General features: G+C 37.6%; 1 protein-coding gene across 2 annotated transcripts; it reads right to left on the bottom strand.

The window, feature by feature from the left end:
- Positions 1–1,003: 1,003 nt before the first annotated feature.
- On the bottom strand, positions 1,004–19,005 carry zbtb44 (zinc finger and BTB domain containing 44). 2 transcript variants are annotated; one of them, XM_053618337.1, is made up of 6 exons: positions 18,576–19,003; positions 13,792–14,878; positions 12,130–12,214; positions 11,179–11,330; positions 10,578–10,878; positions 1,004–3,318 (listed from the first exon to the last, which is right to left on the bottom strand). In XM_053618337.1, the coding sequence occupies exons 2-6, from the start codon at positions 14,855–14,857 to the stop codon at positions 2,949–2,951; spliced, it is 1,974 nt and encodes a 657-aa protein (XP_053474312.1). In that variant the 5' UTR covers positions 14,858–14,878; positions 18,576–19,003; the 3' UTR covers positions 1,004–2,948. The 2 variants fall into 2 exon arrangements, with proteins under 2 accessions (XP_053474312.1, XP_053474313.1); XM_053618338.1 differs by having other exon boundaries at positions 3,193–3,318; positions 10,795–10,878; positions 18,576–19,005.
- Between the last annotated feature and the right edge of the window lie 418 nt (positions 19,006–19,423).

The raw sequence follows: 19,423 nt of genomic DNA, 5'->3' as shown, positions 1-19,423 counted from the left end.
TGACTGCCTCTGCCAGAAAGCTTAAAATGGGTCGTGGTTGGATCTTCCAGCAGGACTATGATCCAAAACATACATCAAAATCAACACAAACATGGTTTACTGACAACAAAATCAAGGTCCTGCTATGGCCATCCCAGTCCCCTGACTTGAAACCCATAGAAAACCTGTGGGATGAGCTGAAGAGAAGTCCACCAGCATGGAACTTGAAATCTGAAGGATCTGGAGAGATTCTGTATGGAGGAATGGTCTCAGATCCCTTGCTATGTATTATCCAACCTCATCAGGCATTATAGGAGAAGACTAAGAGCGGTTATCTTGGCAAAGGGATGTATCACAAAGTATTGATTAAAGTAGTGCCAATAATTGTTGCACACCAATATTTAACAATTTTATATATATATAATTTTTTTTTTTGATAAACCAGTGTTTTGTTTGCAATTGTTTGATATCCATGACAATTTGTCACAGCCTTCTTTGCTCATATTTAACAAGGGTGCCAATATTGGTGGAGAGCACTGTATATCTCATATACTAGGTACAACAGCATTTACTTACAACAGAGACAAAGCCATATTTTGGAGTGCTAGGTTGTAACCATTTAATTTCAGTTTCAACTTGCTGACTTTACAAAACATCATTCAGCAAATCTGTCTTGGCATAAGGACCACCAAAAAGGTACAAAACAATAAAGGTACATTTGTCATTATCAAAATAAACACAAGCACACATATTAAACCAATAGTATAGCACTTCAAAAATATTTTCGGTCACTAGCTACATCATAAGTCTACCAGCATTCTGTCTACAAAATGGTATGAAGTCATATTAATGCATGTTTTTAGCCATTAAAATATACTACAGATTTAATATCCAAGGCACAAGATACAAAAACAAAATAATAATAAAACAAAAAGGTTTGAGTAAATACCATTAAGACATTGTCACAAAAGCAGACACTACAAGGCTCAAGTCAAATAACAATTCACTCACATTGCTATAAGAAATGTACAAAATTTCACTTTAAGGTGACTTGTATTATAATGCAGGATCAGAAAGAGTATCATGACCATCAAAACACCAAGTTTTTTCTCTGTTGAAACATTTCAGACACAGAAGTTTGAATATTGTACATAAAAACTGTAGTTCCACACACTTCCAAAACATCCAACAAATAAAATCAACCCATGCTATATTAATTTTGCTCTTATTTCATTTAGACTGGGACAACATGCAGACACCACAGAAAGAAAGCGGATACAGAAGGCAATACCGTGTTGTGGAAAGTGTATCACTATGAATGCTCAGACTAAAGACACTGGTGTTTCAATCTACCACAAATGCCCTGGTGAGATAGAGGAAGCAAGATGTTACTGAATGTATTAGTCAGTAAATGAAGTGGACCTGGTTTTCAAAGAGCTTCAAAAGAAATGTCATTTCTTGAGAATGTGCTAAACCCATTCTTCCTGCTAATTATCTGCTTGTCATTGACTTTATCAACTGTTTATTGGACTTGGGAAAGAATAATAATAATAAACACATTCTTTAGCCATATTTGGAAACACGGGTGTCATCTAAAAGCTGGATATTGCACAATGCATACCAAACAATTGGTTTATTGAGAAAATCATATAGGAATGGAGCAGCTTTTGACCAAATGATTGCCTTGTGCAATGTCAAATATAAAGAACAACAACAACAAAAAAGACACACAAGACTGTGTGCTTTTGCTAATTACCAAATTGAGCAAGTGCTACATAAATATTTCACAATTTGTCATGTCACATTTCACAGATTGTACTGGAAATATATTAGGTACCTATCGTATTGGCACTATTGATAAAAATTCCATTGATTAGCCTGATCAGTGGAATTGAGGAGAGATGTATAGCCAGTGAGGAAAGGAATCATTTCCTTTCTTCCTTTTTTTCACCTTCTTGCATGTATTGAAATTGTCGATAATTTCTTAATAGAAATGCTTAACCCAATGGTTTCTAGATGTGAGGCACAGCTGTCAACATTTAGCTATACAGTAGAAAATAAATTGGAGGCTCGGTGGGGTTGGTGAGTGATTGTTAACTCTTCCTTACCCCAAATACAATGCAGTGCTCAAAATACCCAATTAATATCACAACAAATTCTGATATTTCACTCATTTGGAAAAAGAAGGACAACCAACAAAGAATCCCTTGAATGGAGTCTAAGATTATTTGACCAAATAAGGCTAAATGGCACATCATACTGGACTTCTTCTGGTGCAGAAGAATGAAGATGAAGTAGTAGCACAGTCTTTCACATTTCAGCTTGTTGGCTTCAAACAAGGTTCTTCAGGTTGTAGGCCAGGAAGCGCAGTGTGCTACAGTTAAGGCGCTCTGTTTTACAAGACTAAACAAATTACTTCAAAAGGGACAAGAGGGGAGGAAAGAAGAGAAAGAACAAAACAAAACAAAAAAACAGATCTTAAAGGAACAACTTTCCCACTCACTGTCCAGCATGACCGAGCCTGACTGAATAAGGCGAAGGTGTAATCATCTCACAGCTTTTACTCATACACAAAATCCTTTAACATATGGCCTCACAGAGGGTCATAATTTAGCTGATAAAGCTTCAGGGACAAAAAACAATTACAGGACAGTTAAAAATGTCTAAACATTTCAAGTTTACAATGTCTGAATTTCAGATTAAGCAACTTCTTAAAACAAATCACGACATATAACTATGTTCCTATACAAAGCAAATGAAAAGAATAACATTCCTATAAAAGAACTGTTCACGACTACATATGAAGCTTTTAAAAAGTCAACTATAATAAGTATTCCAACTTGCATTCTCCACACAGAGTCCAGTGTTCACTTTATTTCTTTTGCATTATACTGATTCAGGCAACAAGATCTTTAAAAGAACAAAACAAAAACAAAAACACACACAAAAATAATTAAATGGAATGCTTCTCATTCGATTGTAATTGACACAAGTGCTTTCTTTTGGTTCTGTCCCTCACCCTCTTTCTCCTTTTCCTCTTTCTCCAACTCTGGTAAAGAGGTGAGAACTATGCCATTTTTTGCCTCCTCCCCTGCTGTTCCCTCCTCACTTCCATGGCCTGCTCTAGAGCCTGGTGAATTCTGGGCCATGGAGGCAGAGGATCGAGAGTCGTAGTTCATGGTTGAGGAGACCTGGGAGATGACAGGTGTTTGTACTGAGGAAGAGGAGGAGGAGGAGGTGGCGGTGACATCGAAGGCTTGCTCGGTCATCTCAAAATGGGCCAGGTTCTCCTCCTCTTCCTCCTGCATGTGGCTCAAGTAGTCTGGGAGGAGGAACTCACTGGGGAAACAGAGCACAGAAGGTTAAATACAGTCATGTGCAATATTCATTAAAATACATTTAAAAATTCATTTAAAGCACACAAATTTAAAGAAACACTAGCAGACAGGTAATAGGCCATCACAGGTTTGAACCCACCCATTTTTCCAAGCGATCAGAATATTGGAACATGAAGGGTTTATATTAGTTCAAATTACCCAAAATCTGTCAGCCAAAACATGATTTATGTCTTGTGCCTTTATATTTAACAATGTGAATGATTTACATGATGATCCACACCACAGGTTCTCAACCTTGGGGTTGCCTGATATGCAGATGTGTTCTGAGCTGATTTTTACCAACCAAGTTCTACGCCGGTACACTTTACTTACAGTCCTCTCTGAAAGTATTGGAACAGCAAGGTCAATTATGTTTTTGCTACACAGTGAAGACATTTGGGTTTGAGATCAACAGATGAAAATATGACAATAGCTCAGAATTCCATCTTTAATGTCCTGATATTTACACCTATGTGTTAAACAGGTTTGAACCCACCCATTTTTCCAAGCGATCAGAATATTGGAACATGTGACTGTAAGGCATTTCTTGTTGCCTGTTAGATTAATTACTTAAAGAATTAATAGCTCTGAATGTCTACTCTTGGTTTGAGCCCTGTGTTTCACCTGTGACTGCATTTGTTGTTAAAAAGGAAAAACCAGCATGAAGACCAGAGAGCTGTCTATGGGAGAAAAGAAAGCCATTTTGAAGCCGAGAAAAGAGAGAAAATTAAATCAGAGCCATTGCACATAATTAGGTATAGCCAATTTGTCCTGACAAAGAATGAAACCAGTGGTGTACTACCAGGCAGACACTGAACAGATCATCCAAGGAAAAAACAGCAGTGGCTGACCAAAAAATTGTCCTCCACAGGGCATGGGTGAAGGTATAACAATACACTGTCTGAAGAAGACTTCGAGCAGAAATATAGATGCCATACCACAAGATGCAAACCACTCATTAGCAGTAACAATCAGATGAGCCACAAACATTTTGGAACCAAGATAAACCTCTACCAATGTGATGTAACTGCTAAAGTCTGGAGAAAGAAAGGATCTGCTCATGATCCAAAACATTAGTGATGTTAAGTTCGGATCGTTTTACTGACTCAGGTCTTTGAATCTTGTTCAGCAAAATGAACAAGTCATTTTTCGAGTCACTTCATGTGTTTTGTTCATTTCAGCAGAATATAATTAAAATGTTACATGTTAAATTCCCCAACACATGTAGTACTCACACAGTGACCGCCCCATAGGCTGAACGCAGTGGGGCTGTGATTTGATGAACAGATGACTTGAACCCGAAGACTCAAGACGTGAACTAATAATTTCTGTTTCCTGTACAGAACCTACGGGGATGTTGTAGCACATGCACAATCAAAAATGAACGAATCGCTCTGAGACAACCCGCTGTTCCCAAGTCATATTAAAAATTTGTTTAAAATGAACGAATCGTTCATGAACGACACATAAATACAAAACATACCAGCTCATCAGTCAAGCACACTGGAGGTAGTGTCATGGATTTGGCTTGCATGGCTGCTTCTGGAACAGGCTCACTACTGTTTATTGATAATGTAACTCATGGTGATAGCAGCAGAATGAATTCAGAAGTCTAACAAAACATTCTGTCTGCCAATTTACAGATAAGTGCATCCAATCTAATTGGGACAAATGTAGCATGTAGCAAATGGGGGCAGAGGTTCAAGCCCCAGCACTGCCAAACTGCCATTGTTGGGCCCTTGAGCAAGGCCCTTTAACCCATGTATCAGGGCTGACCCTGCGCTCTGACCCCACCTTCCTAACATGCTGGGGTATGCGAAGAAAATAATTTCACTGTGCTGGAATGTATATGTGACCATGAAATGCAGCAAGACAATGAACCAAAACACACTGCTAGCACAACAAAGGACTTCATCAGGGGTCAAAAATAGAAGGTTTTATACTGGCCAAGTCAAACCCAATTCAGCATGCATTTCACCTCCTGAAAGGAGACTGGAGGGAGAAACCTCCCCTAAAATAAACAAGTAAATGAACCTACAAAAAGAAAATAAATAAATAAAGAAAGAAAGTAAATAAAATAATAAAAATGCAACAGTTTGCTGATGTCAGAGGGTCACCAGTTTGTGATATGATATATGCAACCAAATATTAAGTGTTATTTACTTTCTGTTCCTATACTTCGTCATCTAAAAATGGGGTGGTCTGCCACCATAGTTGCCATGTGCCAAGTTGTTTAACACATCTAGAAGTAAATATCAGGAATTTGAAGCAGAAATTCTGATCCATCATCTTATTCATATTTTGATCTCAAACTCAGATGTCTTCAGTTTATAGCAAATACAAAAGAATTGGCCTTGTTGTTCCAATGTTTTCAATGGGACTGTAGGTTTAACAGTTACAGAACACAGAAATTAAACTGTTTTGGATTCATTAACTGTCGGTGATCATGTAAAGTGACAATGCATGTTCATAATAAGTAGTCGAGACACAAACAGAAATAATTGTTCCATGTCCTGACAAGTGCAATCCACACCCAGTGTGAAATGGTAACATATGAAAACAAGAACTAGCCAACTATGCAGTCTTGAACACAGACTTCAACAATCTACTGTTGTGGGCTCTTACACAAAAAAGATTAAAAAACAAAACAAAACAAAAACAAAACATGGTTAAACATGTAAAAAGAGAGAGAGAGAGGAAAAAAAAAAAAGAGACTCACAAGGAACCATTAAATGTGATGTGTTATCACACATGTGCATAAGTACAATATATACTCAGGTAAAAAAAAAAGAAACATCCTTTTTTTCCAGGAGACTGTATTTTAAAGATCATTTTGTAAAATCCACATAACCTTTACAGATCTTTATTGGAAAGGGTTTAAATTATGTTTCTCATGCTTGTTCAATGAACCATAAATAATTATTGCACATGCACCTGTGGAACAGTCCTTAAGACACTAACAGTTTACAGGCGGCAGGCAATTAAGGTCACAGTTACAATAACTTAGGACACTAAAGAAACCTTTCTACGGACTCTGGAAAACACCAGAAGAAAGATGCCTAGGGTTCCTGCTCACCTGCGTGAACATGCCATAGGCCTTCTGCAGCAGGCATGAGAACTGCAGATGTGGCCACAGCAATAAACTGCAATGTCTGTAATGCAAGACGCCTAAGACAGTGCTACAGGGAGACAGGAAGGACAGCTGATCTTCCTTGCAGTGGAAAATTACATGTAAACGTGTGTGTCCCCATACGTGATCGAGAACTTGCAAATGCCTTGGTGGAAGAGTGGGGGAACATCTCCCAGCAAGAACTGACCAATCTGGTACAGTCCATGAGGATGAGATGCACTGTATTACTTAAAGCAGCTGGGGACCACGCCAGATACTGACTGTTACTATTAATATTGACCCCCCCCCCCTTTTGTTCAGGGAGTCATTATTCCATTTCTGTTTGTCAAATGTCTGTGAAACTTGTTCAGTTTATGTCTCAGCTGTTGAATGTTTTTATGTTAATACAAATATTTACACGTGTTAAGAAATTTGCTGGAGATAAAAGCAGTTGAAGGTGAGAGAACGTTTCTTTTTTTGAGTATACGTGTGAGGGGTCTGGTATGTTTTGCTCATTTTATAACTCTTGCCAGAGATTTGCCAACAATTTTTTAAATAAATAACACGTCATGCTTTTAACGGTTTGTAGTTACGGTTAATGTTGTGGAACGTCCACGAGACAAGTTCATTCCTGTCACCTACATTATAGCAGCTATAAACAGTCATTCCCTCAACAGCATCACTTTTTCTCTCTATTGAAGTTAAGAAGACCAAAAAAAAAACCAAACAAACAACAACAAAAAAAAACCCCACAATGACTTGTTACTGAGAAACCAAAAAAGCACAGCACTCCCTGAAAACTCTCCCATGGCAGAAAAGGTACTGAGAGTTACAAAGCGCTGGCACCAGCAACTCCTTCCATAAATGTCTAATTATGGAAAGCTTCACCATATTAACGTTTAAATGCATACATTTCACAATCATTGTTACATATTCGGGTTGTTAGCGACCCAGAGTATATATCGAACGTGGATAGAACTCTAAACTGCACCAATAGTATAAAACTGCCCTAATATTTTATTAACAATTACAAAATAATAAAATACAGCACATTTTGAAAAATTTTTTATATTTTGACATTTTATTTGTCATTAAATAGATGTAATTAAAAAAAAAAAAAAAAAAAAACATGTTAAAATTACACATTTATAATTCACGTGCTAAAATAGTGAAAGTATTTTAGTCATTTTATCATGTATAATTTTTATAGCTAAAAACAATATAATCAAGTAATACTGTGATAGGCAAATGTGGCACCTTCTGCGCTTCACCTGGTAAATTCAGCATCTGGCTCATATTCTAGATCCGGATCATTCGATACATTACTCTCAATAGACTACTATTGTGTTCACAATCATCAAAATCAATAGTTTGTTCGCTGACAGCTTCATCATCAGATCCACAGTCAAACAACGCTAATATTTGATAAGAAACTTAAGTAAATGGCTAAGTCGGGTCATGTTTTGTAATGTTTCTTTTATGTCTGAAGTAATTATGATTGACACCTTACATCACCACTGTTTACCAAACATTCCCACCTTGAGGAATAAAAATTAATAGCCATGAGAAATTCCATATTGATACACAGAAAAATATACTTACACTATTACATACCACGGGTCAGTAGCGACCCTATAAACTTTTTACAATAAATTCATTATAAAACAGACATGATTCGACATATATATATATATATATATTTGTATTGTTGATAGCTCGAGGTATACTAAGAAGGTGGAGGTCTAATGTGAAAAAATTAACAAGGGGGAGGGTACTGGATGACCTCCCAGTTAATGATTATATGTTTTTCTTTCAACAATGCATCTTTTAATCAGTTTATTATTATGCTTATATTATGTGGAGTGTTCGCCCAACAAATCCCTGGCAATGTTTTATTTTAATGATAGAAATGATAACGCATTAGAAGGAGCATGTTGATATAAAGCTATTGCTTGAATTTTAATTAATCAACACCTTCAGACCAATCAGATTCGAGAATTCAACAATGCTGTGATAAACAATACAAAATTGATGGAAGTTGTTTCAAACTTTAAATAAGACAGATGAAGTAATAATAAACAATGTTCAGTGGATTGCGCACTATTTGAAAGCAATGGACTATAACCCTCTAAAGAAGAATGTGTATTAAAATAAAAGGGAGAGATGGGAGGGGAAAGAAGGGACAATGGGACCCTTTAATGGGTCACATTATAATGGGTCTTCCTGAAACCCTCATGAGGAAACACTGAAAGGGATGACCATAGAAATAATGTTAGCTACTATAAGTGTTCATTACATTTAGATTGTTTTTTGAACAGATTATCTATGAAAGGGAATTTTATTTTGAAAATTATTATTTTCTTTTGTAGTCTGGCTGTCCATAAACCAGAGAGAAATAGAGGCACCTCAGTAGCTGACATTAGAGCACTTTATGCTATATGTTTAGCTATGTTCTCCAATCTTACACCACAGAGACATAGTTATTTCATTATTTCCACCGAGACCTCATGGCAAGATGTTATTATAATTCAAATTGATATATATATATATATATATATATATATATATATATATATATATATATATATATATATATATATATATATATATATATATAAAAAATCTAGTGAATGTCATCATTACTTAGTACTAACTGTTTAGTGTTGATCAACAAATGGTTGATATAAACATTTAGTATTGCTCTATAAATGGTTTGCGCTTGGATTATGAATAGTCTACGATCAACTACAAGCTCTGTGTAGGCTCTAGTGTCGAACCATTAATGAATAACTAGAATATAACTTTTAAGTAACACATCACTATAGCATTTCAGTCACTGTTATCCTAACATTACTAACAAATCCAATTAACTGTTAAGGATGCAAATCTCCTGGTCTCTGTCTTCCATCCTCAGTCAAAGTTATACCTGCTTTCAGCAGGAATGGTCAATGGGTTGATACAAGGTAGACAGGGTCTGGTTCTTGTTATTCCAACAGAGAAACAGACATCTCTGCACAAATTGCAGCCACACTCTCTGCCAGAAACTGCTCTCTCTTTGGATGTCTTTGCTTCATATCTTGAGAAAGTGCCAAATTATTGCCTCATTCTTGCAGGCTTGTTCAGCTCATACATTGTTTATTTGTGCTGGATACACACAGATTGGACAGGGAGAGAATGATGGAGAGAGAGGAATGGGTGACGAAATAGTGGATTTTTGTGGTTTAGGAACTGAAGACTCAACATTTCCAGGAATCTAATGGGGATGCTAGTTCAGGATTGATATACTGGTTCTAATGAGTGGTCTTTTTTTAGGCCGACACTAAGCTCTTAAGAATTGGTTTACAATAGTTGTTCATGTACATTCTCTCTTTCACACCCTTGTATGTAACTAAGTGTTCAAATCCAAGTCGTTCAAATATGGTACTGTCTACTTGCCTACTCTTATACAGCCTTTATAGTGACTCCATTCCTAATAAAGCCCATATTTAAGAACCTTTCACAACCACCATCTGGAAACACCACATAACTATTTCATTATATCAGTGTTATAAATACAGATTTGCATTCTGGGAACTTAAGTAGATATCTATGCCTAAAGAGCCCATGCACCATTATCAACTCAAAGAATACATAATCTTTTGGGATGTGCACAACACAAGGATAACCAAGGATAAGATATTATGATCAAACTGTAAGAGTCTACTATCTTTAATAACTTTGACACCAAAACAATAAAATAAAATAAAAAGTTTGCCATGTCACAAAGTAAGAACAAAATCATGAAACCTATGAGCGGCTCTTATCCTCATCAAAAGAGGTGAGGGATGGTAGATTGGTTAGAATGTTTTCTGGTGAAAACAGCAAAATGAATTTGCAACCTTCAATGTGAAAAATTACAAACCGCTTTTCCGCTTCTAATACTGGGACTTTATAAATGAAAGATGAAATTGGTAGAGATTAATTACTTCATCTGTGTATACAGCTACACTTATTATAGACTAATGGCATGTTGCGCCTTAATCGCTGCCATTTGAAACCCTCATGACTAGCTAAGCCTGCATTGGTGTTTCTGTTCGCACAGACATGTCTAATTACTTTCAACTCCTCCTCACCTGGTCTGGAAGTAGTTTGCTAGCTCTGATGCCTCATGGTTCAGACTCCTCAGGTGTACGATTAAATTGCCGGAGTTGGTAAACATGGCGCCGCACGTTTTGCACTCGTAAATCCGAGGCTTGCGGATGATGTGGCGGGACACCCTCATATGGTGCTTATATTCACCGAAGGATGTGAATGTGGCGCTACAGATCTGGCACCGGAAACAGCGTTTACCTTCATGCTTCAGACGGTGCATCTTTAGGGAGTAGGCCCGCGTGAACTTTTTCCCACAGCGGTCGCACTGGAACGGCTTAATGCCTGCCGAGCAAATGAGTCAGCAGTCACAAGAGAGTCCACAGTTTAATATTTACCAAACCAAGCCTTTATCCACATAATGCATGTATAGATTGGAGCAGTTCTCCTCCAAAGAAAACTACAACACCGACAATGAAAACGACCAAAGGACAGCACACACACAAAAAAAATGGATTACTTATAGGCTAGATTATATTTAAAAAAACAGCCCTGAAAAGACTGGGGCCAAAAAGGGACCCAAGCTAATACTGGGATCTGAAATTATCCTAAAAGTAATGTAAGAGCAGAGGCTCTTGCTCTCACCGGAGTGGATGAGCATGTGCTGCTTAAGGTTCTGGATTCGAGTAAAGCGGACTCCACATGTGGGGCACTGGAATGGTCGCTCAGGCCCGTTGAGTCCCGGGCGTGTGGAAGGGCTGATGTACAGGTGGTAAGGATACTGAACATTTTCCAGCCTACAGGACAATAGAGTACAGAAGTAAAGAGGAGACGGAAAGAAGAAAGAAAACACAAGACACCAAATAAACGAGGAGTCATGAGGACGAAAGAGACAATGAGTATAATCACGTCTATGTTTGAGATGCAAGAACATTTGGGATAATTTCTGTGAAAAATTTACTTTATTTAGCTAAATGTTCAAGTTAAACTCCTTAACAAGATGCTTTTTTAAATTTATTTTTTTTTACAAGTTTAAATACAGTGTGCATGTGTAATGCAGATGCTATTAATAATTACTAAAGCGTTGTGGGCAAATAGTTTGAATTGGCAACGTTACATTTTTTTTTTTTTTTTTTTTATACCAACACTGTCTGCTTCCAAAATTCCACAATCTGCAGCCCAGAAAGGTTTCAGACTAACATATCACAAGTTTACTCAGGCATATCAAGTTATCCAATAAAAATAAAAAGGTCATTTTTGGAGATGTACAGCTGTGCTTCTTTTCTTCTCCCTTTTGTTTTGCATCACGACACTTCACTTTTCTCCCAGTGTTTCTACAAAATTCAAGAGCCAAGAACTTTCCAGACAGCTAGCCAACTAGCTTATGGTCCTTTGGCAACAAATCTTGCCAAAGTCTAATAGCCACGACAACACCGTCTAAGCCACCTCCACTTATAAATAAGTATAAGATGGAGACTGAAAGGATGAAAAATTATAGCCCTCCTCTTAGGATTTAAAAAAAAATAAAATTGTAAAAGTGAGACATCGTAAAAAGATACTTTGTAAAAACACTGCAATATTGTAAAACATCTGTACCGTTCGTCCTCCTCCATGTGGCCAGTAGTGTTTGGGGTGCCCTGGATGGACTGAAGGCCCTCTGTCACCCCTTCATCCATGGAGCCTATGAAAGCATATAGCCATTTGTTTTTTATTTCTTAGATTATATAATAAATAAGAATTAATTTTTTTTTAATGTTTAAAAAAAAAACAACAACAAAAAAAAACAAAACAAAAACAAATAAAGGCAAAAGTTTAAAGAATCAGAGATTGTGGTTAGGTATGTGCAATTAGATAGTACTTAATATGATTTAAAAAATACATTAGTTATAATAAAAACATAGTGAAATAATTTATGTAATTATTAATTTCTTTTTTATTAATTATTATAGCCAACACTGTTATGGAATGTAATGATGTCAATGCATGGCATGATGTTTGGAGAGCAAACCAGTAACATAGTTCTGGCTAACATAATGGAAAACATAAGGGCATATTGCTACTTTAATTGGGAATGTCTATGGTCAGCCATGCATAACACTGCAGACAAGAGTAAGCCTTCACATTATTATGATCTACCCCCATATTTAATACACACACACACACACACACACACACACACACACACAATATACTGCTTATATAATGTTGGACAATTCAAAATGTCACTAATCCCCTGTTCCTTTTGACATTCCTGTCTGTAAAGAGAGTGATTTTGGGAGCTTGTCTGGTTCAAAAATAAAGCATAACATTTTGCCAATGTTTTGTGGTACTCTTCTGAGTCTGCATATTGGTAACATGCACAACTTATCGAGGTTTTGGGGGTTTTAACACAAACATAATAAAACAAACCTGTCATTCTTCATTTAGAGCATACTGATATCAATTTAGCATTTATCCTCACAAATTAGATACTCAGGAGCCCAATTTCAAAAGTAGGCTTCAGACAAAATTAGGTAACCAATCTTACTCAGTTTAATGAGTTATTTTCCTCAGTTTTAACCCAAGTTGTAACCCTAATGATGCACAATGATAACTTAAAATAATGACAAAAGACAATCTAAGACACTGACTTTATTTAAACATCTTTCTTTCAATGCTGGTTTTAAAGCACTTGCATCCATCTGGGTCTCTGCTGTGAACAAACCCTGCCATTAATTAGGGCTGCAATTATTATTCATTATAATACACATTGTGCACTAATTAGCAACAAAAAGGAGTTGTTTTTTTTGTCAGCTATTGAAGCTGACTACTGAAGCCTGATTTTAAATGTAAGGAAAGGTGCATGTGCAGGATTCTGACCTAGTGCTGTTTGAATAAAGAGAAAACACACAAAAAGATACACACAATCCCATTTAAAAATGCTCATTTCAAGTATTGTTTCCAATTATTAGATTTTTGCTTAAAATAATTATTCTAATTGGAATAGGGAATAATGGTTGGATTAGTCAATTAAAAAACAAAAATCAACAGATTCAATTCAATTAATAAAAATAATCATTTGTTGTAGCCCTACTGCCTTTATCACTCATTGCATAGGTATTGCAAGGTATACTGAACCTGGAGTAGATAGACAAAAAGGGTGTTTGTGAGCACATTTTTAAATAAATCACAATAATAATAATAATAATAATAATAATAATAATAATAAGCTGTGTAAGCATGGTAGAATAAGGGGTTGGGACACTAAAAGTATCATACCTATGGATGAAGACTGAGGGCTGATGAGCAGGTCCTCATGGGTGTGTTCACTGCCAGGCACAGTTTGCTGGTCGGTCAGTGAGCTGTGTGAGGCGCTGACTGGCTGCGATGCCTCCTCGTGTGCTTCTTCATCGCTCAGCCTTTCCACCTTCACTTGCACATCCTCCTCTTCCTCTTCTACCACGGCCGTCCCACCCACACCCAGTGCCCGAGGGCCTTCACAGGACAAGTACTCCACCAATGCCCGGCTGCCTCCGTCTTGTCCGGATGGTCCACTAGACTCCAGCAACCCCTCAGGAAGTTTGGCCTTTTCTGAAGTGAAGCGGCGATCTACACCAAACGGGTAAGTCCATGAAAATGCAAGGGAGGGTTCCAGGGTCTGAGCAGAGCTCTCAGGGAAGGAAGACGATGAAGGTGAAGGATTTGGGACTTGTGGTGAGGATGAGGAGGTTGGTTGTGGGCTAGTGAAGCCTTTACGTTTGCGGCGCGACTCACGGCACACAGGGACGGGCCGCTCAGGTGCACTGCATTCTGAAGACACCGGCGAGGGTGATAGGGCATCTAGTGGAGTCAGAGTGCAAGTTGTCGCACCTTCTGGAGCTTCCTGGGGCCGGTGAAGAGTGGCGGTGTTGCTGGAAGCTGAGGTCGAGTTCCACAAGATGCTGGACTTCATGAATTCTGAGCAGGTGTTGGCCACTGCAAACATCTGCATGTAGCTGGCGGCGGCCAGGACATCGATAATGTTCTCTGTGCTGATAGACAGTGTAGATGTGTAGGCGTATTCCAGCAGTGGAGCAAAGCCTGCTACAGTAACATGGTGGAGGTCCAAAACTGCCTTGTTGTCCTCTGTGCTGGCTTCATCCTCACTTGGCTTCCCCGAGAGCTTAGCTTTGAGAAAGTCGCTGCAGCAAGCCAGCACTACCTTGTGGGCAGAGAAAAGCTGGCCCTGAACACGGATAGTAACATCGCAGAAGTGGCCCTCGCTGCGCAGCGCATTGAGCTTGTCCAACAACTCCTGGCTGTGACTGGGTGAATTGTGGGTAAACGTCTTCACTCCCATCTTCATCAGTGATAAAGGTTGGATTTCCTTGGAAACAGAAAGAGATTTAATAGAATGGCTGCTAAAATACTAATGGCGTCACTAAAAAAGAAACAATGAACGTCTCTTGGGGAAAAAAACAATGCCAATTTTCTTCTTTTACTACAGAAATATTGCAATGTATGAACATTCTTTCCATGCTTGACCTGATCCACAGCTTTATGTTTTAAATCAAAACCCGACTATTACCCCACTAAATTGCCACCATTGCTACCACTGAGCAGTCATGAGTTCAAATCCCAGCACTGCTAACCTGCCACTGCTGGGACCTTGAGCAAGGCCCTTAACCCTCAACTGCTCAGTTGTATAAAGGAGATAAATGCAAATTGCTCTGGATAAGGGCATCTGCCAAATGAGATAAATGTAAATTATTTCCAAACTTGACCCTTCCCAAAGTGCTGCTGCTTTAGCTCTTTTACATTCATGGTCACTCAACTGTGGTGTAATATGAGCCACATGTGACATGAACACCACATGTGACTCTAGTGTGCCTGGTGTTAAAGTTAATTAAAATAACTATTTAAATTTATAAAATTACTAGGAACCCTAATTTTGGGGGAAAGCAGACCAATATTTATTAAAATTGTAGGAGGGACAATAGGCTATAAATACATAAAAGTAAGATTATAACATGACCCAAGCAAGGGAAAAAAAAAATGTTATTTCCTAACACCGACTCATGCAAGTGAATTGCTGGATCCCGTTAAGTCTGGAGAACCATCTTACAATCTAGCCCTAACAAGCATGTCGCAGAGAGAAAAAGAGAGAGAGGGATAGAGAGAGGAACAGAGAGAGACAGACAGAGAGGGAGGGAGAGAGAGATATTTACATTCCACTGATCCCTATGACTGAGTTTTCTTAAACTGGAATCCGTATGACGCTAAGGGAAAACACGGACACTCTATGACTATGTGTTGTGGAATGTCCAACATGGAGATGCTGTAGTACTATTACGCTAAAATAAACTGTAGAATAGTGATACTAAGATCTGTTTAGTATCACTGCTGCCTGATTCAGATGACATTTAACTGAGCAATGGGACATGCTTAGAAGCTATCTTCTCAAAACACAAGTGAAAAATAATCCATACTTAGTGTGCATCAGAGTTAGAAACTTACATTTAATGGTTTTTCAAGAGTGTGGCTGACTAATTGTAACCGAGTTTGGAAATTATTTTGGGACTCAATATTTGTGTGCAGACAGACATGTAGTATCCTACTCTTCCATGGCAAAAGAATGACTAATGCTGAGGGGAAAGCTGACAGATAAAGCAGAAAAAAAAAAGCGTGCATAGATTCAAAATCATAATGGATTTTTGAAAGCATTCCCGCACTATATTTAATTAAAGGTAATGTGCAGTAGGATTAGACTGAGTGTTGTTATTGGAACAATTTAGATTTTACCTATACTCTGTATATTCTAAACCACTGATGTATTTTATAGCATGAATGTTTGTTGTTGAATGACAATACACCTGGCTTTTATACTGAGGGCATAAATTGTCTTAAAGACCACTTCCTTGACACTCTAATGTTTTGCATAACACTGCAACAGAGGCTTATTGAAAGGTTGTCAGTATTGGACAAATATAATTTAATGGCCAATATTTATTGTTGTGATATCAGTATCGGATTTCATTATGATATCAAACCAAGCCATTTAAATAATACATAGCAGAGTTGTTTTAAAAGATAGATGTGAGTAAAGACCACAGACGGGCCGTACTTTTAGAAAATTATCAAAAACAGTGACCGGTTAGAGTGACATTACCAGAGTGTTTTATTACTCAAACCACAACAAGTTGCCAACGACTACAATGTTGAATTTGTTAATAAATGATGCCATACTTTTTAACTGTTTATTCTTACATTTAAGGTTGTAAGCATTTGAAAAAGATCAGTTTTTTTATAGCAGCCATAAACAGTCGTTTCCTCTTTTTTTCCATCTCGCATAGCTAACAAAATCTAAAAAGTAGCTTGTCATGTTACTGAGAAACCAGAAAACACAAAGTGAAGCACCTGCTATACAAGATCCTGTAGGTAAGCTGTTACTATAGAAACAACATTAGAACAAGCAGATTAATATAAGCATGTGATATTAATTACAGCCAGCACTACTGTTATAGAAAACTGATTAACATCTTCTGACCAATCAGTCAGTATGTTTACATGGACAACAATAAACCGATATTAATCCAATTAAGACAATACTCTGATAAAGAAACTACCATATAAGCAGCAATTATTGATTACCTTAATCCGGCTAAAGTCATACTCGAAGTAAAAACAAATCGAATTAAGATGTGTAGAGTATTCCTATTTTAGTCACATTATCAAAGTGCATTATAGACATGTACTCACTTTAATCACAATATTAACATTGTGTGGGAGTTTTCACCGCATTTTGCGACAGGACACACACACGGCAGCGCTCAACCGTTTGACGGCAAACGAGAGTACAGCTATGTCCGAAACCGCATACTTAACTGCTATATAGTATATAGTAGGTGAAATACATGTATTTCAGCTACTATATAGTAGGTAAGTACGCGGTTTCGGACACAGCCACAGCTTCAAGCAGTCGTCTATTAGCACGTATAGCATAACAAATAATTAACTGCACTTGAAGCTTTCGTAAAAATTTTAAATGAAACACCCAAAACTGTATACGGTACCATAACGAAGACGAACTGTATGTTGATAGGTGAAATTCTGGAGGGAACGTCGGACGGCGTGGTGACGTAATGACGTGTGCCGTTAATCACTATGTTCTTTAACATGTAAAACAGGAACATGAAAGGAGTATTCTAAAAGCAACTCATGTAAACACCTTAATCACAATATTGTCTTATTCAGAATAAGGTCAATAATTAGATTACCTCTGTCCATGTAAACTAGTCAGTGTTCAACATTTCAACAGTGCTGAGGTATAAGGCAAACATATCATCACAGGCTGAAGGCAAATATACAGAGGGTAACAGGTGTTGTAACAAACATACCTCGCGGTATTATTTTACTAAAGCCTGTAAAGGCGGTAGGGCGGTTTGGTAAGAAGACTGAAATAAAAAAAAACGTATTCTCAAGAGGTTGGTCATGCACCTACAGACATTTATACATGACACAGATATTTTGTGTAACGCCACTGCCCAAGTGTAAAAAACAATCCGTAACTTGTGGATTGAGGTCTTGTGAGAAGGCCTGCTTAGGAACAGTTGAAGGGGCGTGGCTCTGTGCGCGAGCTGCTTTTGTTTACGCGCCGATCCTGAACAGTAAACTTGCCTCCAGTCAAAACAGCACGAGCTTCTCTCAGATCAGCCCGCGGGTCTGTGCGCGCGTTTAAGAATATTCATTGTTTTTAGCACTTTTTCATTTCCTATGATATTTCAGCTTAGTTCGAGGCGACGCTCAGACAAAATTAAAACCGCGTCTTTTAACAACATAAGACCCATAAAATAAATAGAAAACCGCGTATAATTTCAGCCCATAAAGCTGCTGGTAAGTCTCTCACGAAATGTTACGGAAAAGTAATAAATAGCCACAACCTCCTATAACTAGCTGGCTGGCTAAGTCTTTAGCTTGCTAGGTGAGTAACGTTATGTGACGCCGACCTTTAAAAGTCTTGATTCTTTTCACGGCCCAGCAATGACATGTTCTGTACACGGTATATAAAAGTCTCATTTACTCACCTTTTAAACGAAAGCAGGATAAACACGACGGTTGGTGAAAAATTACGTGAGCATGAAGCTAACCAGCGAGCTATCCATATTAGCGTGGGCTAGCTAGCTCGGCAGTGGTGCTGTGGTTTCACAGGAGTTCTCTCCCTTTCTTTCGAGGAAAAAATGTCACATTCCTGTACGCCGTAACTAACTGATATAACTTGTACTGAGAAAAGTCTTTATAAACGTATCCGGTATAAAAAAAAAAATATTTCCGTATTGGAGCTGCAGCTCCTTTCCTGGTCCAGTTGATGTTTACATCTTCTATCCCAGCATGCCGTTCGCGTAGCCCTCAGGATATCTACTTTGACTGACGAGCCCAAAACGCTCTGGCTAATTTCCAAATAGCTCCTGTTTTAAGTGCACTACATAGGATGTGGAACCACGTTTAATCTAATTGTTCCTAATCTGTGCAAGTGCATTTATATAGACAGGACAACATGATGACTTTGACAGTCAAAGTTATCAGCGTCATGAAAGGAAATCACACACACACACACACACACACACACATATATATATATATATATATATATATATATATATATATATATATATATATATATATATAATTTGATTACAGGAAATATAAGGTTTGGTTTTACTCAGGTATCACACCAAATAAAACAACATACTGAACATGTTCAAACACATTTAATTAATGATTTCAGTTCATATCAGTTATATAGGACAGACAACAGCAACAAGAAATAAAACACAACTTGGGTGTTTTAAGTTAGAAAAAAAAAAATAAATACCTTAAAAAGGAAGCTACAACAATAGCATCATACAGACCTTCACTGAAGGGATAGAGTGCT

Source organism: Ictalurus furcatus, chromosome 28 (genome assembly GCF_023375685.1).
Source record: "Ictalurus furcatus strain D&B chromosome 28, Billie_1.0, whole genome shotgun sequence".
In the NCBI taxonomy this organism is placed as follows: Eukaryota; Metazoa; Chordata; class Actinopteri; order Siluriformes; family Ictaluridae; genus Ictalurus; species Ictalurus furcatus.
The sequence above is the reverse complement of the archived record's forward strand: the minus strand, read 5'-3'. Positions and strand labels throughout refer to the sequence as shown.